Raw genomic sequence first — 21,286 nt, forward strand, 5'->3', positions numbered from 1 at the left:
TAATTTAGAAGATATATTTTATTAACAAGCAAACATCCATGTTGTACAACATCCATCAACTGAAAAGCCTGATAGGCTTAGCAGCACAGTAACAAATACCAGCATGGGGAGTGTGCATAAAAGAGGGATGCAGAATAGAAGGAGAAAGGAGGAGGCGTGGAAATGGGGTGGTAGTCTGAGCGCAATGGAAAGTTGAAGGAAAGAGTTGGTAGGAAGCAGGGAGTGAAGAGGTTAATGGTGTGTGCGCGCAGAATGGGACTGACAATAGGAGAGAAAAAAGCCTAGAAACGGGCGATCTGTGTGCAATAGTGAGTTGAGGAAAGTAGGGGCTGTAGGAAATAAAGAAGTGAACGTGAAAATGGGGGTGGCAAGGTAGAAGGAGGTATGGAAATGGGATTGAAGATGAAAGCTTCTGAAGAACAAGGGGGATGGTGGCTTCATAACTGGACAGACGGTGGAAAGGGTGTTTAGCAGTGTCAATGGGGGGGGGGAGAGATAGTGGGGCTGCAGAATAGAAGAAAAGTGGCTTCAGAAACTGGGCAGGGAAAGTGAAAAGGAAGTTTAGTAGTTACTTCGGGTAACTACCCCCCAAGGGGAAGCTCTAGGGGGTTGATGTGGAAGGAGTATTTGGGGGGTTGGCAAGTTGAGCGAGCTGAGGTGCCCCCCTTAGTGCGTTTTAAAAGGCAAGAAAGCTGAAATTTTACAGATGTGTAGCCCAAAGTGTCCCACGTCACATAGCAAACTGACAACAATGGCTTCTTCTAGTTGCTAGTTCTTCATTTCCATTGGTAAGGCTTGCTACATTCCATCCATTTGAAATAAGCGTCAAGATATTCCTTGAGTTTCCTTTTACCTTTGTTTAGGCATGGGGTTATTTTTTTAGTTCATTCTGTCTTGTATGGCAATGTTCTGAGTAGAAATTTGACTCCGCAGTAGACTGATTTGCAAAGACACTATCGCAAGACTAAAACATGAAGTGGGAGCTCTATGCACAAAATATGTGCTCCTTTAAAAAAAAAAATGCTACTAAACAGTTACCAAAAAACACAGATATTTGGAAGAATTATCAAATGTCAGATGTCCATATTTCTTTGTAGCCACTTGACCATTTTAGTAACCGATTCTTTTCTTTCTTCATTTCTAGATTTTGCTTTCTGCAGCATCTCTGTAGGGGTTGTTCTTTGTTCTGGTTCAAGTGTATTGTTAAGAAAAACCTGGACCTAAAATAATTAACGTTTATGGTAAATTGGCAGTTGTTATTCAAAGTATTGCATTTTCACTTCCACTCACTCTCTCTTTAATTATTTTTAAAAATCCTACATACATTTCTGTCACCTCCAACCCTCATTTCCACCACCCTCATATGCACAGAAGGATAACATTGGGGGGAAACACAGAAGAACAGAGAAAAGGAATTCACAGGACTCTTGTCCATTCTGGCGTTGGGCAATTGAAGAGAAGATTCCAGCCCCTGCTGATATGGATCAGAGATGGGCAAAGGCTTCTAAGCAGCAGAACTACCTAAGAAACTCAGCTGCATTATTCTATCTATTCCACATGGTTTTTATATAAGTTGTGTTGTTTTTTAAAGGGCTTAAATCCTTCATTTTCAGAGTGACTGTTCTATGTTGTGTCTGTTCTACTTACCACTTGAACCTCGAAGTCTGTACTGATAGAATTCATGAAAGCATATAATGGTTCAAAGGAGAACCTATAAAAGAAAGCATGTTTATAAAGAGAAACATTTTGATAAAAATGTTGTGCGTGCCCCACTCGTCCGTTTTCACTCAAACATATTTTGCAAAAGTTTGACAGAACATTCATATGTATTACCAGAGTAAACAATTCACCTTGTTAAGGGAATGAATGTTCTATTATTTAACACCACGGACGTAGCCAAGGCCCCCCCCCCTAAATCAAGTAAATAAAAATATTTAACTAACTGAGGTTCTGCCCATGTTTAACACCCTTATTATGTTTTCCGTATACTATTTTCTGTATGATTCTTGAATATTTCGTCTCTGGGTTATATTGGTATCAGGGATGCATGTATCCTGCCCACTTCCCCCTGAAGAGAATGCAGCCCTCAGTGGGGGAAATGGTTTGTCACCCCCTGCTCTAGATAATGGATCGGATCCAGAGATTCCCATGAGCTGAATCTCATTCATGAAATGCCTCTGTGAGCAGAAAGGAGGCAGGTAAATATTCCCCCACCCCCAACCTTCCCTGCATCCCCAGGTGCCCAACAAAAACCTAATCTGCAGAGTTAGAAAACTCTGAAACAGTATGGGAGATACTTTGGAATATCCATGACAAAGTGGAATGGGGGGGTGGCCTGCCCCCCCCCCCCAATTTTCCATGAGTAGGAACTTCTACTCCTTCTGCAAATGGATTTGAGATAATATGTTGGTTCCAAGCCAATGAGTTTTGGATACTTTTCATTTATATATTCAAGTACCATATTTTTCGCTCTATAAGATGCACTTTTCCCCTCCTAAACAGTAAGGGGAAATATGTGTGCGTCTTATGGACCAAATGCAGGCTGCACAGCTATCGCTGAAGCCAGGAGAGCTAGAGGGATTGCAGCGTCCTGCCTCTTCGCTCAAGAGGCTTTACGTTGCTTTCTTGTTTTCCTCCTCTAAAAACTTGGTGCATCTTATGGTCGGGTGCGTCTTATAGAGCGAAAAATACGGTATATAACATTAAATATCTGTTCATTTTTTAATGCTGTGATGTTTATTATATTTTCCAGTAAATTAATGTGCTTAATAGATTCTCAAGAACACCACCATTGTCTGGGGGGGGGGTTATTTGGGGGGGGGAGGAATTTTATCTCTTATTCTGTTGATAGCCAAGTAAAACAAAACATTTGCAAAGTAATTAACACTTCAGCCCTACTGGACCCAGCAGATTAACATTAGAAAATCAAGTTAAAGGGAAATTACGTAAAGCAGTCGCTTGCCATACCTATTATATAAACGCGACCAATTTTCTGTTATGAATTTCCATGCTATCCAGTGGCCAGCCTCACTTTCTGCCACGTGTTTAATTACTTCTGATACAAGATCCAGTGAAATTACAGAATCGTTCAGGATATACTGGAAGAATCTAAAGAGAAGTTTATTCAAAATAAACATAAACATTATAATAAAGAAAACAATTTCCAAAACACTTCTAAGATGAGCACCAGACTTCCATCTTCATACATTTTACATTGTGGAGGGGAGACAAATAGGGCTGGGCAAGGAATCCAGTGAACTGGGATTGCAAAGTGGACACACCAGATCTTACTCCATTGCCTTGCTCCAACTCTCTTATGGATTTTTCTTTGAGACAGTCAGAGAGCTGCCCCTTTGTCCTCCTGGTTGCCTTTTAAAAACTAACCAGAGCTGCCTACAAGTGGCTAGCTAGCACAAAGGGCTCATGCCACCACTGTATGTACATACATTCCAAATAGTGTCATCATCAAGTTCTAATGCTCCCAGGGAGACTTTGCTACTACATTGCTTTGAATCTGCGCAGCAGAACTGCAACTTCCATCAAACCTGATCATTGGCCACGTTTGTTAGGGGTGGTGAGAGCTGAAGTTTAAATAATAATAATAATAATAATAATAATTTATTATTTATACCCCACCCATCTGGCTGGGTTTCCCCAGCCACTCTGGGGGGCTTCCAACAAAACACTAAAATACAATAACCTATTAAACATTAAAAGCTTCCCTAAACAGGGCTGCCTTTAGATGTCTTCTAAAAGTTTGGTAGTTATTTTTCTCTTTGACATCTGGTGGGAGGGTGTTCCACAGGGTGGGTGCCACTACCGAGAAGGCCCTTTGCCTGGTTCCCTGTAACTTGGCTTCTCGCAGCGAGGGAACCGCCAGAGGGCCCTCGGCGCTGGACCTCAGTATCTGGGCAGAACGATGGAGGTGGAGACACTCCTTCAGGTATACTGGACCGAGGCCGTTTAGGGTTTTAAAAGTCAGCACCAACACTTTTAATTGTGCTCAAAAACGTACTGGGAGCCAGTGTAGGTCTTTCAAGACCGGTGTTATATGGTCTCGCCAGCCACTCCCAGTCACCAGTCTAGCTGCCGCATTCTGGATTAGTTGTAGTTTCCGGGTCACCTTCAAAGGTAGCCCGGAAGTAACATTTGAGGGGCCAAAGATTCCCCACTTCTGAGATAAAGCATAATGGACAAGGAACATGAAGAACCTGCATGTGAATGCAAAATCTGACCAACCTGGTAGCTTTCTGTAAGCCTGCGATGGCCAAGGATTCAGACTTGGATGCTGAACCTGAGGGATCCCAGCCTGCACAGGATTCCCCGCCTCCAGAACCAGCTGAGCTGGGGCTGGGGCATGAGCCTGAAGGGTCCTCACCTGTGCTGGATCCTCATGTGCAGGCATCAGCTGAGTCTGCTCTGGCTCCTGAGGTGATGGAGGACCCATTGCCTGCAGGTGCTCCACTCTCAGCCCTGTCAGGGGAAGCTGAGGTTGCCTCTGGGTCCGGTAACCCTCCAGCCTCTCCTGAGCTGCAGAGGCTCAGGGCAGAGAGGCAGAGGGAACTAAGCTCCCGCAGGAGGAGTGCTCGCCTCCAGGCCAGGAGAGGCGAGTCACCATAGGATTGCGGGAGCAACGTTGTTGGTTGCCAGTTCCTGCATGAACCCTGCCCTGCTTTCCTGCCTGAGGTCCTGACCTGCCGTGGCTCCCTGCTTGCAAGCCTGTTCCTGACTTCACCCGGCTCCCTACCCTGTACCCAGCTTCAGCTACTACAGACTGCCTTCCCGTTGCACCTTTGACCACGGACCGGACTTGGACCTCGCCTCTCCAGTAACCCACGGGACCAGCACAAAGCCACTGGAATGTGTATTATTTGTCTTAAAGGAAGCCCCTGCTGAAGCCTGACCTATCCAGAGAATCCTAAAAATGTTGTCTTCTTGCTCTAAATTTTTGCCTTATGACTGCAGAGGTGCAGCTGTGGACAATTTCTCCTAAAGTCGCAGGCACCTAAGACCACTTTGTTAATTAAAGATGGACTTTCTTAACTACACCATTCAGGCCCCTAGTTAACAGACAAACCACCAGTTCTGTTCTCTTCTCCCCCCCCCCCCCAGTGCTGAGAGTAATTCAACTTCCATCCAAAAATGTCCCGTTCAAGAAAAAAAATCCTTTGTGTGTATGTGTGATATCCCGCCAACCTGACAATCAAGGAGCAAGTTCTGAAGTGTTGCGGAGGAAGGGAAGATTTCTGAGTGCACATTAGCTAACTTTATCCTGAGAAGAAGACTGCCTTCCTAACAAACTCTGCAAGATTGTGTGCTAGACTTGGACAGCAAGGGTTTGTGTTGGTTTGTGTTGCTAGGCGTTTCACCCACATCAAGAGAGGGGAGCAACAGCTGTGGAGAGCTCATGGAATGGATTGTGTAAAACAAAACAAAAAAGAGTAACGCTTTTCACACCATTTCTGTTGTTTGTCCTCAGTGCACCATTCAGCTACTAAGCATAAATTCACGATAACTGATCAGATAACCCAGCAAAAAAGAAATTAGTAGTAGTAGTAGTAGTATTATAAGGGATCACAAAATTCAGTGGTGAATTTCCCTTGTCCAGAGAAAAACTTGAATGAATAAGATGTATAATGTTACTGATTTTCAAACAAATCTGGAGTGGAGTCCCTAAGACATTTGAATGGTACCTTGTACAGTGGTACCTCGAGTTACATACGCTTCAGGTTACAGACTAACCCAGAAATATTACCTTGGGTTAAGAACTTTGCTTCAGGATGAGAACAGAAATCGTGCAGCGGTGGCGCAGCAGCAGCGGGAGGCCCCATTAGCTAAAGTGGTGCTTCAGGTTAAGAACAGTTTCAAGTTAAGAACAGACATCCAGAACGAATTAAGTTCTTAACCTGAGGTACCACTGCACGCCTCTTTCCAGCAACTCCTGGAGCCAAGCTGCTGCCAAATGTATTGCTCTGCTTTCCTTTGGACCACATCAGTGAGGCTGAGAATGGGGTCTTGTTACCTGGGCAGACCAGGACCTCCATACGGACTTAAGACCTGGAGAGGTAACTTCAGTGCTGTTAAAACAGCAGTTTGACTTCACCGCGCGCACCCCCCCACCTAGGCGCACTCCATTGTCTTTTGAGACAGACGGATGCCAACAACAAATTTGGCAAACATTTTTTAAATGCACTGAAACAGTAAGTTAATTGCGGTCACCTTTGAAGTAACCATGGCTCACGGGTACAGCTCATGGCGAAGAGTAGGCGATAATTTCCTTGACTATCATTCCGCTTGTACATCTGCCATGCAAAGTCCCATTCTTTGTCACTACCCAGCTGAATACCAAAGCAAAGAATGGCACTGCTAATAGAAAAGGGAACCCTGCAAGAGAGAATATCACTTAGAACGGGCACCATGCAGTCCTTTGTTTCACAATTTAAAATAACCTATTGACATAATGAAATCTGTCACTATGGCTGATGGAATTTCACATCATACACTGTGGTTGAGACAAAAGGAATTTAGAGTTCTCCATTTCAAAAAATGAGAATTTGCTAATTGGGAATGCTATACTCTTTTCTGATAAAATTGAGTATTCCTATAAAAACATGACCTACGTACAAAGAGAACAACATCATGAGAATAATTAAGCCAAGTTTGAAATTTTGTGTTTTCAAATATTTAACTTGAGAATTCTGAAAATCTTTCAAATCTTCAACTAAGAAACTTCTGTGAATATTTCAGAAATATGTTTACGATCGCTCCTTTTTATTGAAAAGCTTTTGCTTTTATTGAAAAGCCTTTAGTATTTGTACGGTTTGTTAATTATGATAGAAAGCAGTCAATGGAGAAAACGATGGACATTACTTGGACTATTACAATCTCACTTATTTGTGCAGCAATATGCTGTTCAAAGAACAACCGAACTTCTTTAACTGTAACTCTTACTTTGCTAATATGAACTGATGTGTTACTGTATTGCCATGTGTGAAGCTAACTTCCACCCCTCGTTCACACTCTAATTGTGGCCCCTTCCAAATGAATCAACACCTAACGCAAAGGAAAACCTACTCAGCCATTCTGTGAACTGAATAACTGTTTTTTTGATGAAGGGTTTTGTGAAAATTTCACTTGCTCCAATACACGACAGCCTGGATAGATCAGTTGGCTAGAGCATGGTGCTGATGATAATGCCAAGGTTGCAGGTTCAATCCCCATATGGGGCAGCTGCATATTCCTGCATTGCAGGGGCGTTAGGGGTCCCTTCCAATTCTATGATTCTTTATTACCAAATATGTATCTGACCTGTCAGAAGGGGAAGAAAATCCTTTTTACTGAACCCCTGCGGAAATCATCCATAACCAGCTTGTATTTTCTCAGTTGTAAATTTGCAGACAGATATTACGCACCATACTCACTCAAAATTGGGGCCGTTCATCCACTTGGTGAAGATTTCGGAAGCTAGGTCTAAACAGTCACGGAACCCCAACCGACATGCAGTTTTTATAATGGTTCCTATGCCCCTTTTTGGAAGAAAGAACAAAATGTAAATGAATAAATAAACGGAGACAGACAGAAAAACGTATTAAATGTGTTGCATTTCCCCCCCCCAAAAAAGGGGGGGAGTTGATGTGAACTAATGCACTAACACTGGAGTCACCTGGAACTGCATCCTCTGCAGGCACCTTTGGGAACCTGAGTTTTTATGTGAGTTTATTTATAGGGAATGGCCACAGCCCATTGGTAGAGCATCTGCTTTGAATTCAAGTACCAGTTTGCCAGCGTCTCCAGGTAAGGCTAGGAAAGGTTACCTGTCTGAACCCCTGGAGAGTTGCTGCCAGTTACCGTACATGTATACAGTACATAGAGCTAGATAAACCAATAAGGCAGCTTTCTATGTTCCTATTGTGCAGTTTATCTGCTCTCACTGGGACTGCACAATTTAATTTCAGAAGTAGGATGGGATTGATGAGTGAATAGTTCTGTTTCTGTGCATGGGGTTCGGACAGGTGGCTTTTTAATTTCTTCCAAATTTGCAATTCTATCTCGTGGTTGAATAGATTCCCAGTCTATGTTCATATGCTTGGATGACAGGGCGACTCGAACAACTAGCACTAAATTTACAAGACCGGGAACAGGATACAGTGGAGGTGGGAAATCACAGAAGGATTTGTAGCTGTAACTGGCAGGAATTTTTTAAAGGAAAGGACAGTAATGAAGTAGCAATGTTGCTACTTGCATTTTCTAAAGTTCTCAGCGCTGAACTTTCAAATTTAGGATTGTGAAGAGTATTACATAAAACAACAGATTTTACTCATCGGCTTTTGTTGGCCATTGCAATTTATGCGTCATTTATAATTAAGCAGACCTTATTTCTCCTCTTCCATATATCATGTACAGTGTGCTAGAGACCCAGCATGGTGCAGCTGATAGACATAAACTGATGGCTTACCTTTATGTTGCAAGTTCCATGATAAGGATGCTGGTTTATTAAAAAAAAAATAAGGACTTACAGAGTATATAATTCATCTTCCAGTACTTCAAAGCTCTGACGAAGGAGATTTGTATAATGACGACATATTGGTGAAATCCTTGTTAAGAAATATTTCTTTGGAGAAAAGAGAAAGATGTAACATATAGATGAACTCTACTTTTATTACGTTTCTTCTAATACAAACAGCACAATCTTTTCATATCTACTCAGAAGTCCCACTGAAATAAATTTTCTTTTTGTCCCAGGTAAGCATGTATAGGGACTGCACAGCCTTAAGTAGATAACCTAGGTTAAGGTACTGTGGTTTTCATTTTAGCATTCTCCTTTTCCTCCTCCAATATTTATTATATTATTATTTCCTTTGTCTACATTTTATAGAAAGGCTGTTTGGACAAGGATATTTCCCCCATGTGTTCTGTACAATATTTAGTGTTTTAGACACTGAATGACAATAACGACGATTATAGCAGAGATTATTATATCTAATTTATATTAAAATATGGCCCTGCAATGTCAAAAAAATTATTTCACTGACAAAATAACAGAACATATTGCTGCTGCTTGTGTGAATGCTTTTTTCTACTTAGAATGAGGATGGAAATAACACATAATTCCTAAGTGGACAGCAAGACATATAGCTAACTCTTTGGACGTTACATTAACGGACACTTTTCTGCATGCATTCAAATGGGGAAATGTCACACCAACGAGCAAGTATCTGTACTCATTGTAAAATAAGCACCGTAAATTTCAGAATTTAGATACCTTTAAAACTGGGTATAATTCATAATCCCTCTGAATGAGCCCCCAAGTCTCAACTTCTAGATGATGCAGTACCGATTCCCACACTAAGGCATCATCTTCCTTTTCAAGGTACTTAGTTAAATATAGTGGAGTATCATACTCAGTATAACCAGACCTATATTAAAAGAAATCATATTTAAGCAATGCATACAAGCAGCTATGTACATATGTGTACATGTGTTTTCATTATTAGACAATGATTACAAGCAAATAAATGGTCTGCTCTTGAAATACTTTAAAGAGAGCTCACAAAAGAATATTCTGCTAGGGCAGCAACCTTTTTCAGCTGTGGGCTGGTCCAACGTCCCTCAGACAAGTGGTGGGCCGGACTATATGGGGGGGGGATGAACAAATTCCTATGCCCCATCAATAACCCAGAGATGCATTTTAAATAAAAGCACACATTCTACTCATGTAAAAACACGCTGATTCCTGGACCGTCTGTGGGCCGGATTAAGAAGGCGACTGGGCCGCATCCAGCCCGCGGGCCTTAGGTTGCCTACCCCTGTGCTAGGGGAATGCTGGGTTGTTTACAAGCTGAAGTGTCTCCATTCAGAAATGATATGCAAAGAGTCCTTTAAATGAAAGCAGATTCTACTGAAATCCACGGAACTTGCTTCCATGCAAAGGCCATGATCCGGCGAATGTGAAGCCGTGATTCAAAGTGGGGCCAGTTGCACATATGTAGCTTCACAGTTGTCAGTTATAGGAAGTGAAAGTTTAAAAAGCTTCAATGGGCAACCAGAGCTGAGAAAATCCCCAGGCCCCGAAGTCTATGGGTGGTTTCCAGGGAATGAGTGCTCACACCTCCCTTTGTGGGACTGCACACAGCACCCCCAGGGCCACGTGGGACTCACCAGCTGGGGGTTCCCGCCAAACCCCACTTAACCTATCAGCATCGTGCGGAGGCGGGGCCAGTTGCATAAATAGGAAGCGGAGCCAGCAGCAACCATGCAGTTGGCTCTGGAGCTTCACCCACCCACCCCTCCCTTTGCTTAATGCTTGTTTGCTGGTTAACCATTTTCCTTCCTGTTCAGCGGGCGCTGCTATGGTCTTTTGATGGTTGCTGTTGAAGAGCTGGGAAGGAATTTCCCTGCATTGGCAGGTTTTGCCTTCCCCATAGCAATTGTCACAACTTTGGCGGTTTGAGGCCTTGGGAGGAATCCTTTGATCTATCTTCCCTAAATGGGGGGGGGGGGAGTGGTGACTCACACCCACCCACCCGCAACGAAGATTCCAGGGTCCCCTCTTAAAGGGGTTTATGAAAAGGGAATCATTGAAAGATTGTCAATGAACTCCCCTGCGTTGAGCGGATATGGGGTGGGCTGCCTGCGTACACAAGCGTCTTCCAGTGCACCTTCCTATATTCCATTCACCCTGAGGAGCCCCAGTTCCACCGGCTGGGGGCTAGGAGGGATACACACCCGATGCCTAAGCCGAGGTCTTCCTGCATCTGAAAGGTTTAATAAAGTTGTGGCCAATTTTTAATTCCCTAACACGTTGTCACAAGTCATTATTCCTTCTGGTGGTCTCTTGGAGTTAGGGGGTCTCCACCTGGGCACGCAATGTTATTTTAGCTTGAATCCAAGTGAAATCAATCAGATTCAAGCACAATCTTAAATTGCTACGGAACTTAAGTGACAGGAATGCAATGGGAGAAACAGCAAGGGAAGCTTCATAACCCAAATCACTTCCTACACAGTATAACTAATGTGGCAATCGTGTCGCTGGCATTATGACCCCAACTTTAATGGTTTGCGTGTCAGAACTCAAATGGAGGGAAGTCCCCGCAGAATTAGGTGCAGCAGACAGCAGTGTATATATACTCACAGTTCAAATATTACTGAATGGTGATATTCCAGGCAGGCAATTTATAGGAGGAGGAAGCGGAGCTGGAAGCAGAGTCAGGAAGCAGGTTGAGGCTGGAGAAGGGAGGCCAGGTGGGCTGGACTCAGAACTGGAGCAAAGAGAGGGCAGGAGCAAGACACAGGCTAGAGGCAGACCAGGAAGCACATGGTTGGAGTGCAGGATCAAAGTTGTCTATGAGAACTCACTATGTGATCGGCTGCTGGCTGCACAGGCAAAAGCCTCTATGAGTAGGGTTCTAATTCTAAGCACACCAAGGAGTCTGCTGTGTCGAACTTGCTTCTGAGTAAGCAGCTTAAAAGTGTGCGGCAAATTATACATTTGGGGGACAAATAAGGCAGGTCTTCTGTTATGTACTGAAGTTCTCACCCTGGGCCAGCAGGGGGATACTGTAGATAGTTATGCAAATAAGGGATTGAAAGTGACGTTCAGTGATTGGATAGTTTTAGAAAGTTGTTACAGTAACGTTGTACTGGAGCTCTATTTAAGCAGGCTGACTAAACCCTTCAGTTCAGTTCTGTTCTGGCCTGTGAATAAACAAGAGCTGTTTGAAGAATCGCTGTGTCGTCTGATATTTTCACCTACAACTTAACATCTTCATTATGGTCAGTGTACACCTTAGCTGATTAAACAGAACAGTGAAGGAAAAACCGTAACAGGCTAAGGAAGCCAAGCTGTTAGCCTAAGTCCTGGCAAGTCCAGATTTCAGATTTATGGACGAAGATCCTGAGTTATACATAAATCCCAAACATTTCTTTTATTTTCAGTCAAACCTCTGCTTCTAGAAGAAATATTTTTCAGTTAAAGATTTGAACTAATTATTCCTCTACTCTACTGTAACGCTGCATCAATACTGCCAGAATCCATAGGCATGTGTATTGTGGCGCAGGGGTAGGGAAGCTCAGTCAGTAGAGCATGAGACTCAGGGTCGCGGGTTTGAGCCCTGCGTTGGGTGGACGATTTCTGCATTTGCAGGGAGTTGAATTAGATGAGCCTCATGATTCCTTCCAACTCTACAAGTCTATGATTCTAAATCTGTGGGAACCTCTGGCCCATGGGACAAACTTGGTCTGCAAGGTCATTGCTCCCTAACCACCTGACATCAGGTGTGGGGCAGGCAGATACACAGCTGATCCCTTCAGAAAGCTGATGCACAGAGGGTTCAATCCTGCTTGGTTCTCACACACCAAAACCCTGCACAAAGCAGGACTGACACCCACTGGCTGCCGTCAGCGAATGCGCAGGGAACTCTATCCTGTTTTGTCACTATCTCCCCCCAGCCCTATAGGCCAACTTTGAGAGAGAGGTGGGACCACCGCTTGTCAATCGACAGGCGTTATTATGACCTCAGATAATTGACAGTTGGGTGATCCCACTCACCTGTCAGAATTGGCCCACAGGATGGTGGTGGGGCAAGAGAAATATCTGGCCCACCAGGTCAAAATGTGTCATGCCTCATGCCCAATGCATGCAGACAACAGTTGCTGCATATAGGTAAAGAAAGAGATCTTTATTCCAGCACATAATGGTACAGGTTTGGCAGTGGACACAAGCAAGACGTTCAGGCCTTCACGGAAGCAACCAAGATGTACCAACAGTCTCCATGCACTGCCTGTCAAGTTTTTAAAGATAAGGCATGGCATGCTCAGTTGCAAAATTCGGCTTTGTGACAACGATGGGATTTCAAACAAGCACTCCTCTGGAATGGGTAGGTCTGCCTAGTTTCAGGCTATAATACTGCACTGGTCCACCCCAGGTGCTGGCGGGGGGTTGCTACACTGTTGTTCCCCCATGGCGATCCATGGCCCTCCCCAGTCTCCACTGAAACTCTCTGTTCCGCTGGGAGGTTGGGGTGGGGAGAAGCCAGCATCCCTGCTCCCCTTTCCCAAGTGGCTGAAGTCAAGGCACACCAGAAAGAGACCCTGCTCCTGTATCAGGGCCTGTCGACCGAATCCCAACGGAGCTGCAGGGCTCATGGAACCAAAAGGTTTCCCACTCCTTTTCCAGCAGCTAATCTGCTTGTGCATTTACACTGGTTGAGGGACTAAGCCAGTGATGGTCAAACTTGGCCCGCCAGCTTTCTTGGGACTACAACTCCCATCATCCCTAGCAAACAGGACCAGTGGTCAGGGATGATGGTAATTGTAGTCCCAAAACAGCTGGAGGGCCAAGTTTGGCCATCACTGGAGTGAGCCAAGAGGAAAGGAAGGTGGGGGAGCTCTTTCATTGAATTTGCAGCTGTGATCATCATAGCTGGTGTGGCTATTCTAAGGAACTGGGGAAACTGCAGCAGCCTAACGTAGGACTACATTATCCATGTCCACTTTCCCCTTAACTCTTTTGTGCTAAGCACCCTGCACTCTCAAAGCAAAAGGTGGTGCAAAAGAAGTGTGTGTGTGTGTGTGTGTGTGTGTGTGTGTGTAAAGAAGCAGAGAGAAGTGGGAAAAGTATGGAGCTCATTTACAAATATAACAAAAACCTGTCTTTGGGAGGTATGCTTACCATCGCAGCTCAAAGGCATCTCCGAACAGTTGGAATCTGCTTACAGAAGGAATGGCCTGCAAAATTGCATCCATTAAATGAACACGTTCAAAAGGTCCAAACAGTTCATTAAATACGTCTACTGCATTTCAAGATATTCACAAGAATCTGTAGCACCCGAAGTCAAGATCATGGATACTTTTAATTGAAATGGTTCTCAATTATTCCAAGATGAATGTAATGTGAGATGTTGCACATTTGGAACTGTGACGTTGATTCCATTTACTTAACAAAGTTTACACTCAAGCAAAGGAATTACATTTAAAAAATGTAAAATTTTCATAACAAAATACAATTAAAATAAAATCTTAAAGTAGGCATAAAAGATATCAAAATATCTTTAAAAATCTGAAGTTTTATAACAGATATACTAAATAAAATTAAGAGTTTGGGTAGACTTGCCTAAACAAAAAAAATTGGGGTAGCAAAAACAGTACAGCAAAGGTGTCTGCCTAATATTAACAGGCAGGACAATCAGCCAATCCCTAGCTGGATAAGCAAACTTCTGTTAGCATACATACACAAATAATGTAGAGAAGGTACATCATATCTGTATAGTTGATCATAAATGAAGAATATATTGTTACTTTTATTCAATTACAAAACCAGCCAGACATGTTTTTATATCATGTCTAAATTAACACAGCTACTGGAATATAATTAAAGGCATTGGTTATATATATATATATATATATATATATATATATATATATAGTACAAATATTTGGTGGCAGCATTTAGAAGGTGAATCACCAGTGGTAAAAGAAAAAGGTGATTCTCCACATATAAAAAGAAGCTGAAGTCCCCATACAAAAAGGGAGGTTGTCTTGACATAGAAGGTCACATGACTGTATAATAATCATTACCTTACCTTTGGGTTTCTTTCAAGCACTTTGGCCAGTCTTCTCCAAGACTTCTGGTCATAATTAACTCTATAGTAGCCAGTCCAATTCACATTTAAAATAATCCAATCATGTTCTGAATCTGATATCTTCATTTCTGGAAATATTTCTGCAAGTGGCATGAAGGAAACAAAGTTGGCATGAATTTAGTGGTCTTTGTAGGCATGTGAAGACTGTGGGCTCATTTCTAAGGTAAGATAAAACATATGAAAATACACAAATGTGCTTCCTACAATGCACAAAAAGCAAAAAAAAAAAAAAAAACACACCAAAAAGACCTGGGAACTAGGCAAAGGACCTTCTTGGTAGTGGCTCCCGCCCTGTAGAAAATCCTCCCACCAGATGTCAATGAAATAAACAACTATTGGACTTTTAGAAGACATCTGAAGGCAGCCCTGTATAGGCAAGTTTTTAATGCCGTACTGTGTTTTAATTTGCTGGAAGCCTCCCAGAATGGCTGGGGCAACGTTGTCAGCTGGGCGGCATATAAATAATGTGTTCTTGTTGTTAACGATCCCCACCAAACATCAATACAAGATGAAGTACAGCAGTGTTCCCCAACCTTGGGCCTCCAGCTGTTTTTGGACTACAATTCCCATCATCCTTGACCACTGGTCTTGCTAGCGAGGGATGATGGGAGTTGTAGTCCAAAAACAGCTGGAGGCCCAAGGTTGGGGAACACTGAAGTACAGTATACTGCAGGACTATGCCTGGATCTTAAACTGATGCACCAGACAGCAAGTTCCTGAAATATAGCTAGTACCGTATTTTTCGCTTTATAGGACGCACCCGACCATAGGACGCACCTTGTTTTAGAGGGGGAGAACAAGGGGGAAAAAATCTCCCCCTCTCTGCTCAGCGCCCCTTCAGCAAAGCTGCAGGAGAAACAGAGCCCCTTCCATTTCTCCTCCCGCTTCGCTGAAGGGGCGCTGCACAGCTCTCCCTCTCTGCTGAAGCCAGGAGAGTCTTGCTCTCCCAGATTCAGCAAAAGGAACCCGAAGCCTTCGGAGCACAGCACAAGTTCCCGCTGCGCTCCAAAGGCTTCAGGCGGCTATCCCTGAAGCCGGGAGAGCAAGAGGGGTCGGTGCGCACCTCTGTGCCTCAGAGGCTTCACGTTGCTATTGCTGAAGCCAAGGAGCCTGCATTCGCTCCATAGGACGCACACGCATTTCCCCTTAATTTTTGGAGGGGGAAAAGTGTGTCCTATAGAGCGAAAAATACGGTATATCCCAAAAGAGATGGGAGTATGACTATTAAAATCAGTGCTTCCCTGGCAGATGAAGGTGATGGACTACATGGAATTGGCAGAAATGACCGGCAGAATCAGAGACCAGGGAGAAGAGACTGTGGAAGAAGATTGGAAGAAATTTAAAGACTATTTACAGAAATATTATAAGATTAATGAATGTTAGAATGACATCGGATTGAACGTAAAAGGTTATTAGTAATAAAGTGGTGAAGGAGTATAGAAAATTCAAAGGTTAAAAGGTGTAAAATTAAAAGGCTTTAATTTGTTAAGATATTAAGGAGATTAAGATATATTAAGATATTAAGATGAAGATAAAAATTAGGTAAAATAGAGGGAAGGGATTTGCTGATCAAATATATGAATTGGAATACAGTGAGGGGAGGTGTGGGGAAGTCTGGGAAATAAGTAAATGCAAGGAATATTATGAAGTGGAATTGTTTTTATGTCTCTCTTTTTTTTCTTTGTGTTGTTCTTTTTGTCGTTTTGTATTTTTGCATTTTTGTATTTTTCTGATTTTTTTTTCTTTTTAATGTAAAACTTTAATAAAAATATTATAAAAAAATAATAATCAGTGCTTCCTCACTACATCATAAATCCCCCCCCCCCAGCTGCTGCAGAAACTTGTGTCTCTTTCCCTAACCATGTTGAGGCTCCAATGTCAGTAGAAGCAAAATGGGAATGTGCTGGGGAGTGCTTGAATGTGATGGATCTAAAGTGTTCCTATTCCACCAGCATTAGGGGTGAGAAAATATGCCAGCCCCTGAAACAGCCTGGCAAGGGGAGGGGAAAACACTCTCCTCTTTTCCTACTGCCACAAACCCAGCAGAGCTCTAGATCTGGCATTTTGTTCCCCTTCTCCCTGCTATTTGAATTGATCTTAATATGCTTTTAGCCTGTTTTCAAGATTGTGTATTGCAAATACTGTAGAGGCTTTCTTAAATTCAGAGAGAGAGAAAACTACTTACTGCTGCTCTTATCAAGCCATGCCAAAGGTTGTACAGTTCCGTTTCTTGACCAAGAAATGGGAATCGTCCACATATTGCTTCATTAAGGACAAAAACACATGATTATTTATTGAACCTAAGTAAATAAATGGTTCAAATGCAATCATATAACTTACATTTAGGAAACATTTTCTGGAAAAAATCTAGTTCTCTCAGCCTTTCCTTTTAACTTCTTTATCCTTTTTTAAATGTGCATTTCAAATTGCATCAGCACCTAAAGAATACTCACTTTAATCATATTGGGCATGAGCAAGAAGAGCTTAATCTGGAACTTGAGTTTTGGTGTGAGTTTTAATTCAAGGTACACTAACTTTCCCAGACCCCAATTCCAACTTCCATGAGATTTGGAAAGTCAAGCTTTGTATATGCATGACAAACCTTCACTTTCCATAACTAATAACTGGGAAGCCACAGTCGTGCACACAGCTCCACTCCGAACCAGAACTTGCCCTTTGATTTACTTGCAAGCAAGTCTCACGGATCTCTGTGCAGTGTGCTTTCACGTAGTGGGAACAATCCATATAGAAGCAAGCACTGTTAAGCACACCCGGCTTTCATCTTCATAATTTTCATAAAATTTATTATTTACCCTCCACCAGCAGATCCCAGGACAGGTTACAATTTAAAATTTGGTATAAAAACAGTTAAAATAATTTGCCTTCACATGAATATGGTTGGTCCTGAAAGCCCAGGAAACTAAACCCAGATATTACAGGCCCAAGGTTCCAGGTGTGCCGCGTTTATGCACACCATTCCCCCCCCCCCATCAGCCAAAAGATGCATCTTGCATTAAATGCCAGGTGATCCTGACACAAAATCTGAGATCATAGGAGTTATGGAAACGTTGTGTGCGCACGACACTTGGGGCGGCACACGTTGTCATATATTTGACACCAGTAAAAGCCTTTCAGTTTAATGTCAAGAGAATCAACAGTGCTTTGACAAAATGCAACTATTTATTTAGTTTCTATACCACTTTATATTTTTAAGAAAAACCTCAAAGCTGTTTACAGCATACTACTGAGAGCTCTTGGGACGTGGGTGGCGCTGTGGGCTAAAGCCTCAGTGCCTAGGGCTTGCCGATCGAAAGGTCGGCGGTTCGAATCCCCGCGGCGGGGTGCACTCCCGCTGTTCGGTCCCAGCGCCTGCCAACCTAGCAGTTCGAAAGCACCCCTGGGTGCAAGTAGATAAATAGGGACCGCTTACTAGCGGGAAGGTAAATGGCGTTTCCGTGTGCGGCTCTGGCTCGCCAGAGCAGCGATGTCACGCTGGCCACGTGACCCGGAAGTATCTTCGGACAGCGCTGGCCCTTGGCCTCTTTGAGTGAGATGGGCGCACAACCCTAGAGTCTGTCAAGACTGGCCCGTACGGGCAGGGGTACCTTTAACTTTACCTTTTACTGAGAGCTCTTAATAGAGAACAAAAACAATACAACGGCCCATTTCAAATGATCATCCAAACCACAGTGTGGAGGATCAGAAATTACCCCTAGGGTTGCATTTCCCTCCCCCCCTCCCCCCCCCCACGCGCATGTTTCACATCTCCTTTTTGGCACAACCCCATAATTCATGTTGACATCCAAGGTGGATTTCAATGTCTACTTTGGAAGGAAAGTGCAAAACATAATTTGCAGAGTCAGAAGATGTGGCTAATTATAGTTCAGGCAAAAATAGAAGATTATCAGAAGAAAAGAGTTACCTACTATTCAAATATATACCAAAGTACTAAATGAAATCAAAATTAAAACAATTGTCCTAAATTAGGCATACTTGGTCTTGTTTGTTCCTTTTTTAGAATGAAACTGTTCCTGACTGATGTTCCCAGTGGTCAGATTTACTGTTAGGAGTGGCAAGCCATGTTGGCAGGTCCATGAGTCCATTATAACTTTTACTGGCGCCGGCAACTGGAGGTCATTCTGTTCATCTACTACCTTCAAGAAAAGTCTGGATTAGAAAACAGTTTGGTTTAAAAGGTATTTAGGTATACCTTTCCTAAGAAACCAGAGGCCTTCCTGTTGGGCATGGTGGACCAGAAAATGTCAAAGAAAGATAGAACTTTGTTTATGTACGCTAGCACAGCAGCAAGAATACTCATTGCAAAGAGTTGGAAGACTCAAGATTTGCCCACGCTGGAGGACTGGCAGACGCAGTTGATGGACTACATGGAGATAGCTGAACTGACCGGCAGAATCCGAGATTTGGATAAAGAAACAATTGAGGAGGACTGGGGAAAATTTAAAGATTATCTGAAAAAATATTATAAGCTGTATGAATCCTAAGAAAGTGCATGATTAGGAAACGTTAAGCTTCTGCGAGTATGATTAAGTAAATGGTAAAATTAGTGACAAAAGAGAAAAGGAGACAATTTAAATTGAATATGTTATGTTTATTTTAAAGGTATTGAAATTGAGATATAATATATTGTATTTGGATACATAACATTCGAAAGTTACAACAAGGTATGAAATAAGGTAACAAAATGCTGACATTGTTAATGCAAAGAACGCAGAATCGGAAGGGGTGGGGAAGTCCAAGTTTTATTTTGTTTTTGTTGTTAAAAAAGAGAAAATTTGTTTCTTGTAACTACTTTATTTGTTTATAAACCTATAAAATTATGGAAAGAAACGCAATAAAAAAATTTATAAAAAAAAAAAAAAGAAAACAGTTTGGTTTATTTAATTTCACATAAATGTTTCTACTTGTACTAACAGCAGGTTTTCCAGGTACTATTTGCTGCTTCATACACAAGTAAAATCCAGCATTCTTTAACATTTAATAGCTCATATGGAGCGGGGGGCTAACTTTACAGATCAGTTTTCATAAGCAAGGTTGCCATTACCCACCTCAAGCAGCAACGAGGTGTCCAACTCGGAGAAGAAGATCCCGTTGGATCAGGGGGCTGAGCAGTGCAAGATGTGGGATTGCTGATCCCTGACCCAGGCCCTGACTCTGGAGTGAAGCTGAACCCTTTCAGCCAGGAGCCTCAAGAAACAGAATCCCTCAAACAGACGTCCAGAGACAGTACCACCCAAGCAAGACTGAGTGACTGGTCTCTTCACATCATAGGCTATTAGCTCACTGGTATCTCCTTGCAAATACAGGTAACACACAAAGCCTCAGAGTATTAGACTTCAGGCCAAAGGACTACCACTTTAAGGCTCTCTACTCTTCAGGAACGCGGGTGGCGCTGTGGGTAAAAGCCTCAGCGCCTAGGGCTTGCCGATCGAAAGGTTGGCGGTTCGAATCCCTGCGGCGGGGTGCGCTCCCATTGTTCGGTCCCAGCGCCTGCCAACCTAGCAGTTCGAAAGCACCCCCGGGTGCAAGTAGATAAATAGGGACCGCTCACTAGCGGGAAGGTAAACGGCGTTCCGTGTGCGGCTCTGGCTCGCCAGATGTAGCTTGTCACGCTGGCCACGTGACCCGGAAGTGTCTCCGGACAGCGCTGGCCCCCGGCCTCTTGAGTGAGATGGGCGCACAACCCTTGAGTCTGTCAAGACTGGCCTGTACGGGCAGGGGTACCTTTACCTTTACCTTTACTCTTCAGGAAGGGACAGGAGCCTGGGAGGTATAGCCTGGTCCAAGAGGGATGAAAGACCCCTGTTGAGCTCCAGATTTGCCAGAGCAACTTATCCTATTGAAGCCAGTTACCATACTAATTTGTGATTGGGCCTGGGTGATGAAACTGTCAATTATGTATAGGGTGCCTGATCTAAGCAGTTCTTGAAGTGGGATGGGGGCTTTTTCTCCACCTACTTTATTCCCCAAGTCTTTATTACCATATTTTTCACGCCATAAAACACACTTTTTCCTGCTAAAAAGTAAAGGGAATGTCTGTGCATCTTATGGAGTGAATGTGTGGGTGATTGCTGGCTCGCTTTCTGGCCCTGCCCCCTTGCCCAGACCTCCACTGTTGAATGTTCTGCAGATGAAGGCTGTTTGTTTCCCCAGGGACATGTGACTGGCTGATTAGATTATCTGTCTGGAAACGGCTCCCTTTCCTTTCTTAAAGAAGCTGCAGAACTGTGAGTTGAACCCCATAAAACAGGATTTTTTCCCGTTGCAAAGTAAGCTCAACAACTTGAGCTGATCCTCAAAAAAGGGGGCTTTTCCTCTTTGCAAATGAAGCTGCACAACTGTGTAGTGCTTTCCCCCTTTCCTCCTCTAAAAACTAGGTGCGTCTTATGGTCGGGTGCGTCTTATGGAGCAAAAAATACGGTAAGTAGAAACTTTTCATGTGGGATAAGTTTGCACTTCACACACTGCTTTCTGACACACCCATGCTTTGCTGACTGAGGGCACATGACTGCCCACAGATGGTGGCGGAAAGGACTATAGACAACTACAGATATATAAATGTACTGAGATTCATATAGACTTTTGTGTGTGTTAAATGGGCTATTAACCACTGCCTGCAAGGTAATATC

At 43.2% G+C, this 21,286-nt stretch overlaps 1 protein-coding gene across 1 annotated transcript in view; it reads right to left on the bottom strand.

The window, feature by feature from the left end:
- Nucleotides 1-21,286, bottom strand: part of LVRN (laeverin) — a 38,264-nt gene continuing 16,978 nt past the window's right edge. The window contains exons 10-20 of the mRNA XM_083403824.1: nt 18,633-18,793; nt 16,825-16,901; nt 14,580-14,719; nt 13,670-13,725; nt 9,263-9,416; nt 8,517-8,611; nt 7,422-7,526; nt 6,220-6,384; nt 2,968-3,108; nt 1,648-1,711; nt 1-1,220 (exon numbers count right to left, since the gene is read on the bottom strand). Coding sequence (XP_083259950.1) covers nt 1,074-1,220; nt 1,648-1,711; nt 2,968-3,108; nt 6,220-6,384; nt 7,422-7,526; nt 8,517-8,611; nt 9,263-9,416; nt 13,670-13,725; nt 14,580-14,719; nt 16,825-16,901; nt 18,633-18,793 — 1,305 coding nt within the window. The 3' untranslated portion in view covers nt 1-1,073. The remainder of the gene's footprint in view (nt 1,221-1,647; nt 1,712-2,967; nt 3,109-6,219; nt 6,385-7,421; nt 7,527-8,516; nt 8,612-9,262; nt 9,417-13,669; nt 13,726-14,579; nt 14,720-16,824; nt 16,902-18,632; nt 18,794-21,286) is intronic.

This window comes from Podarcis tiliguerta (assembly GCF_965153285.1).
Source record: "Podarcis tiliguerta genome assembly, chromosome: 11".
In the NCBI taxonomy this organism is placed as follows: Eukaryota; Metazoa; Chordata; class Lepidosauria; order Squamata; family Lacertidae; genus Podarcis; species Podarcis tiliguerta.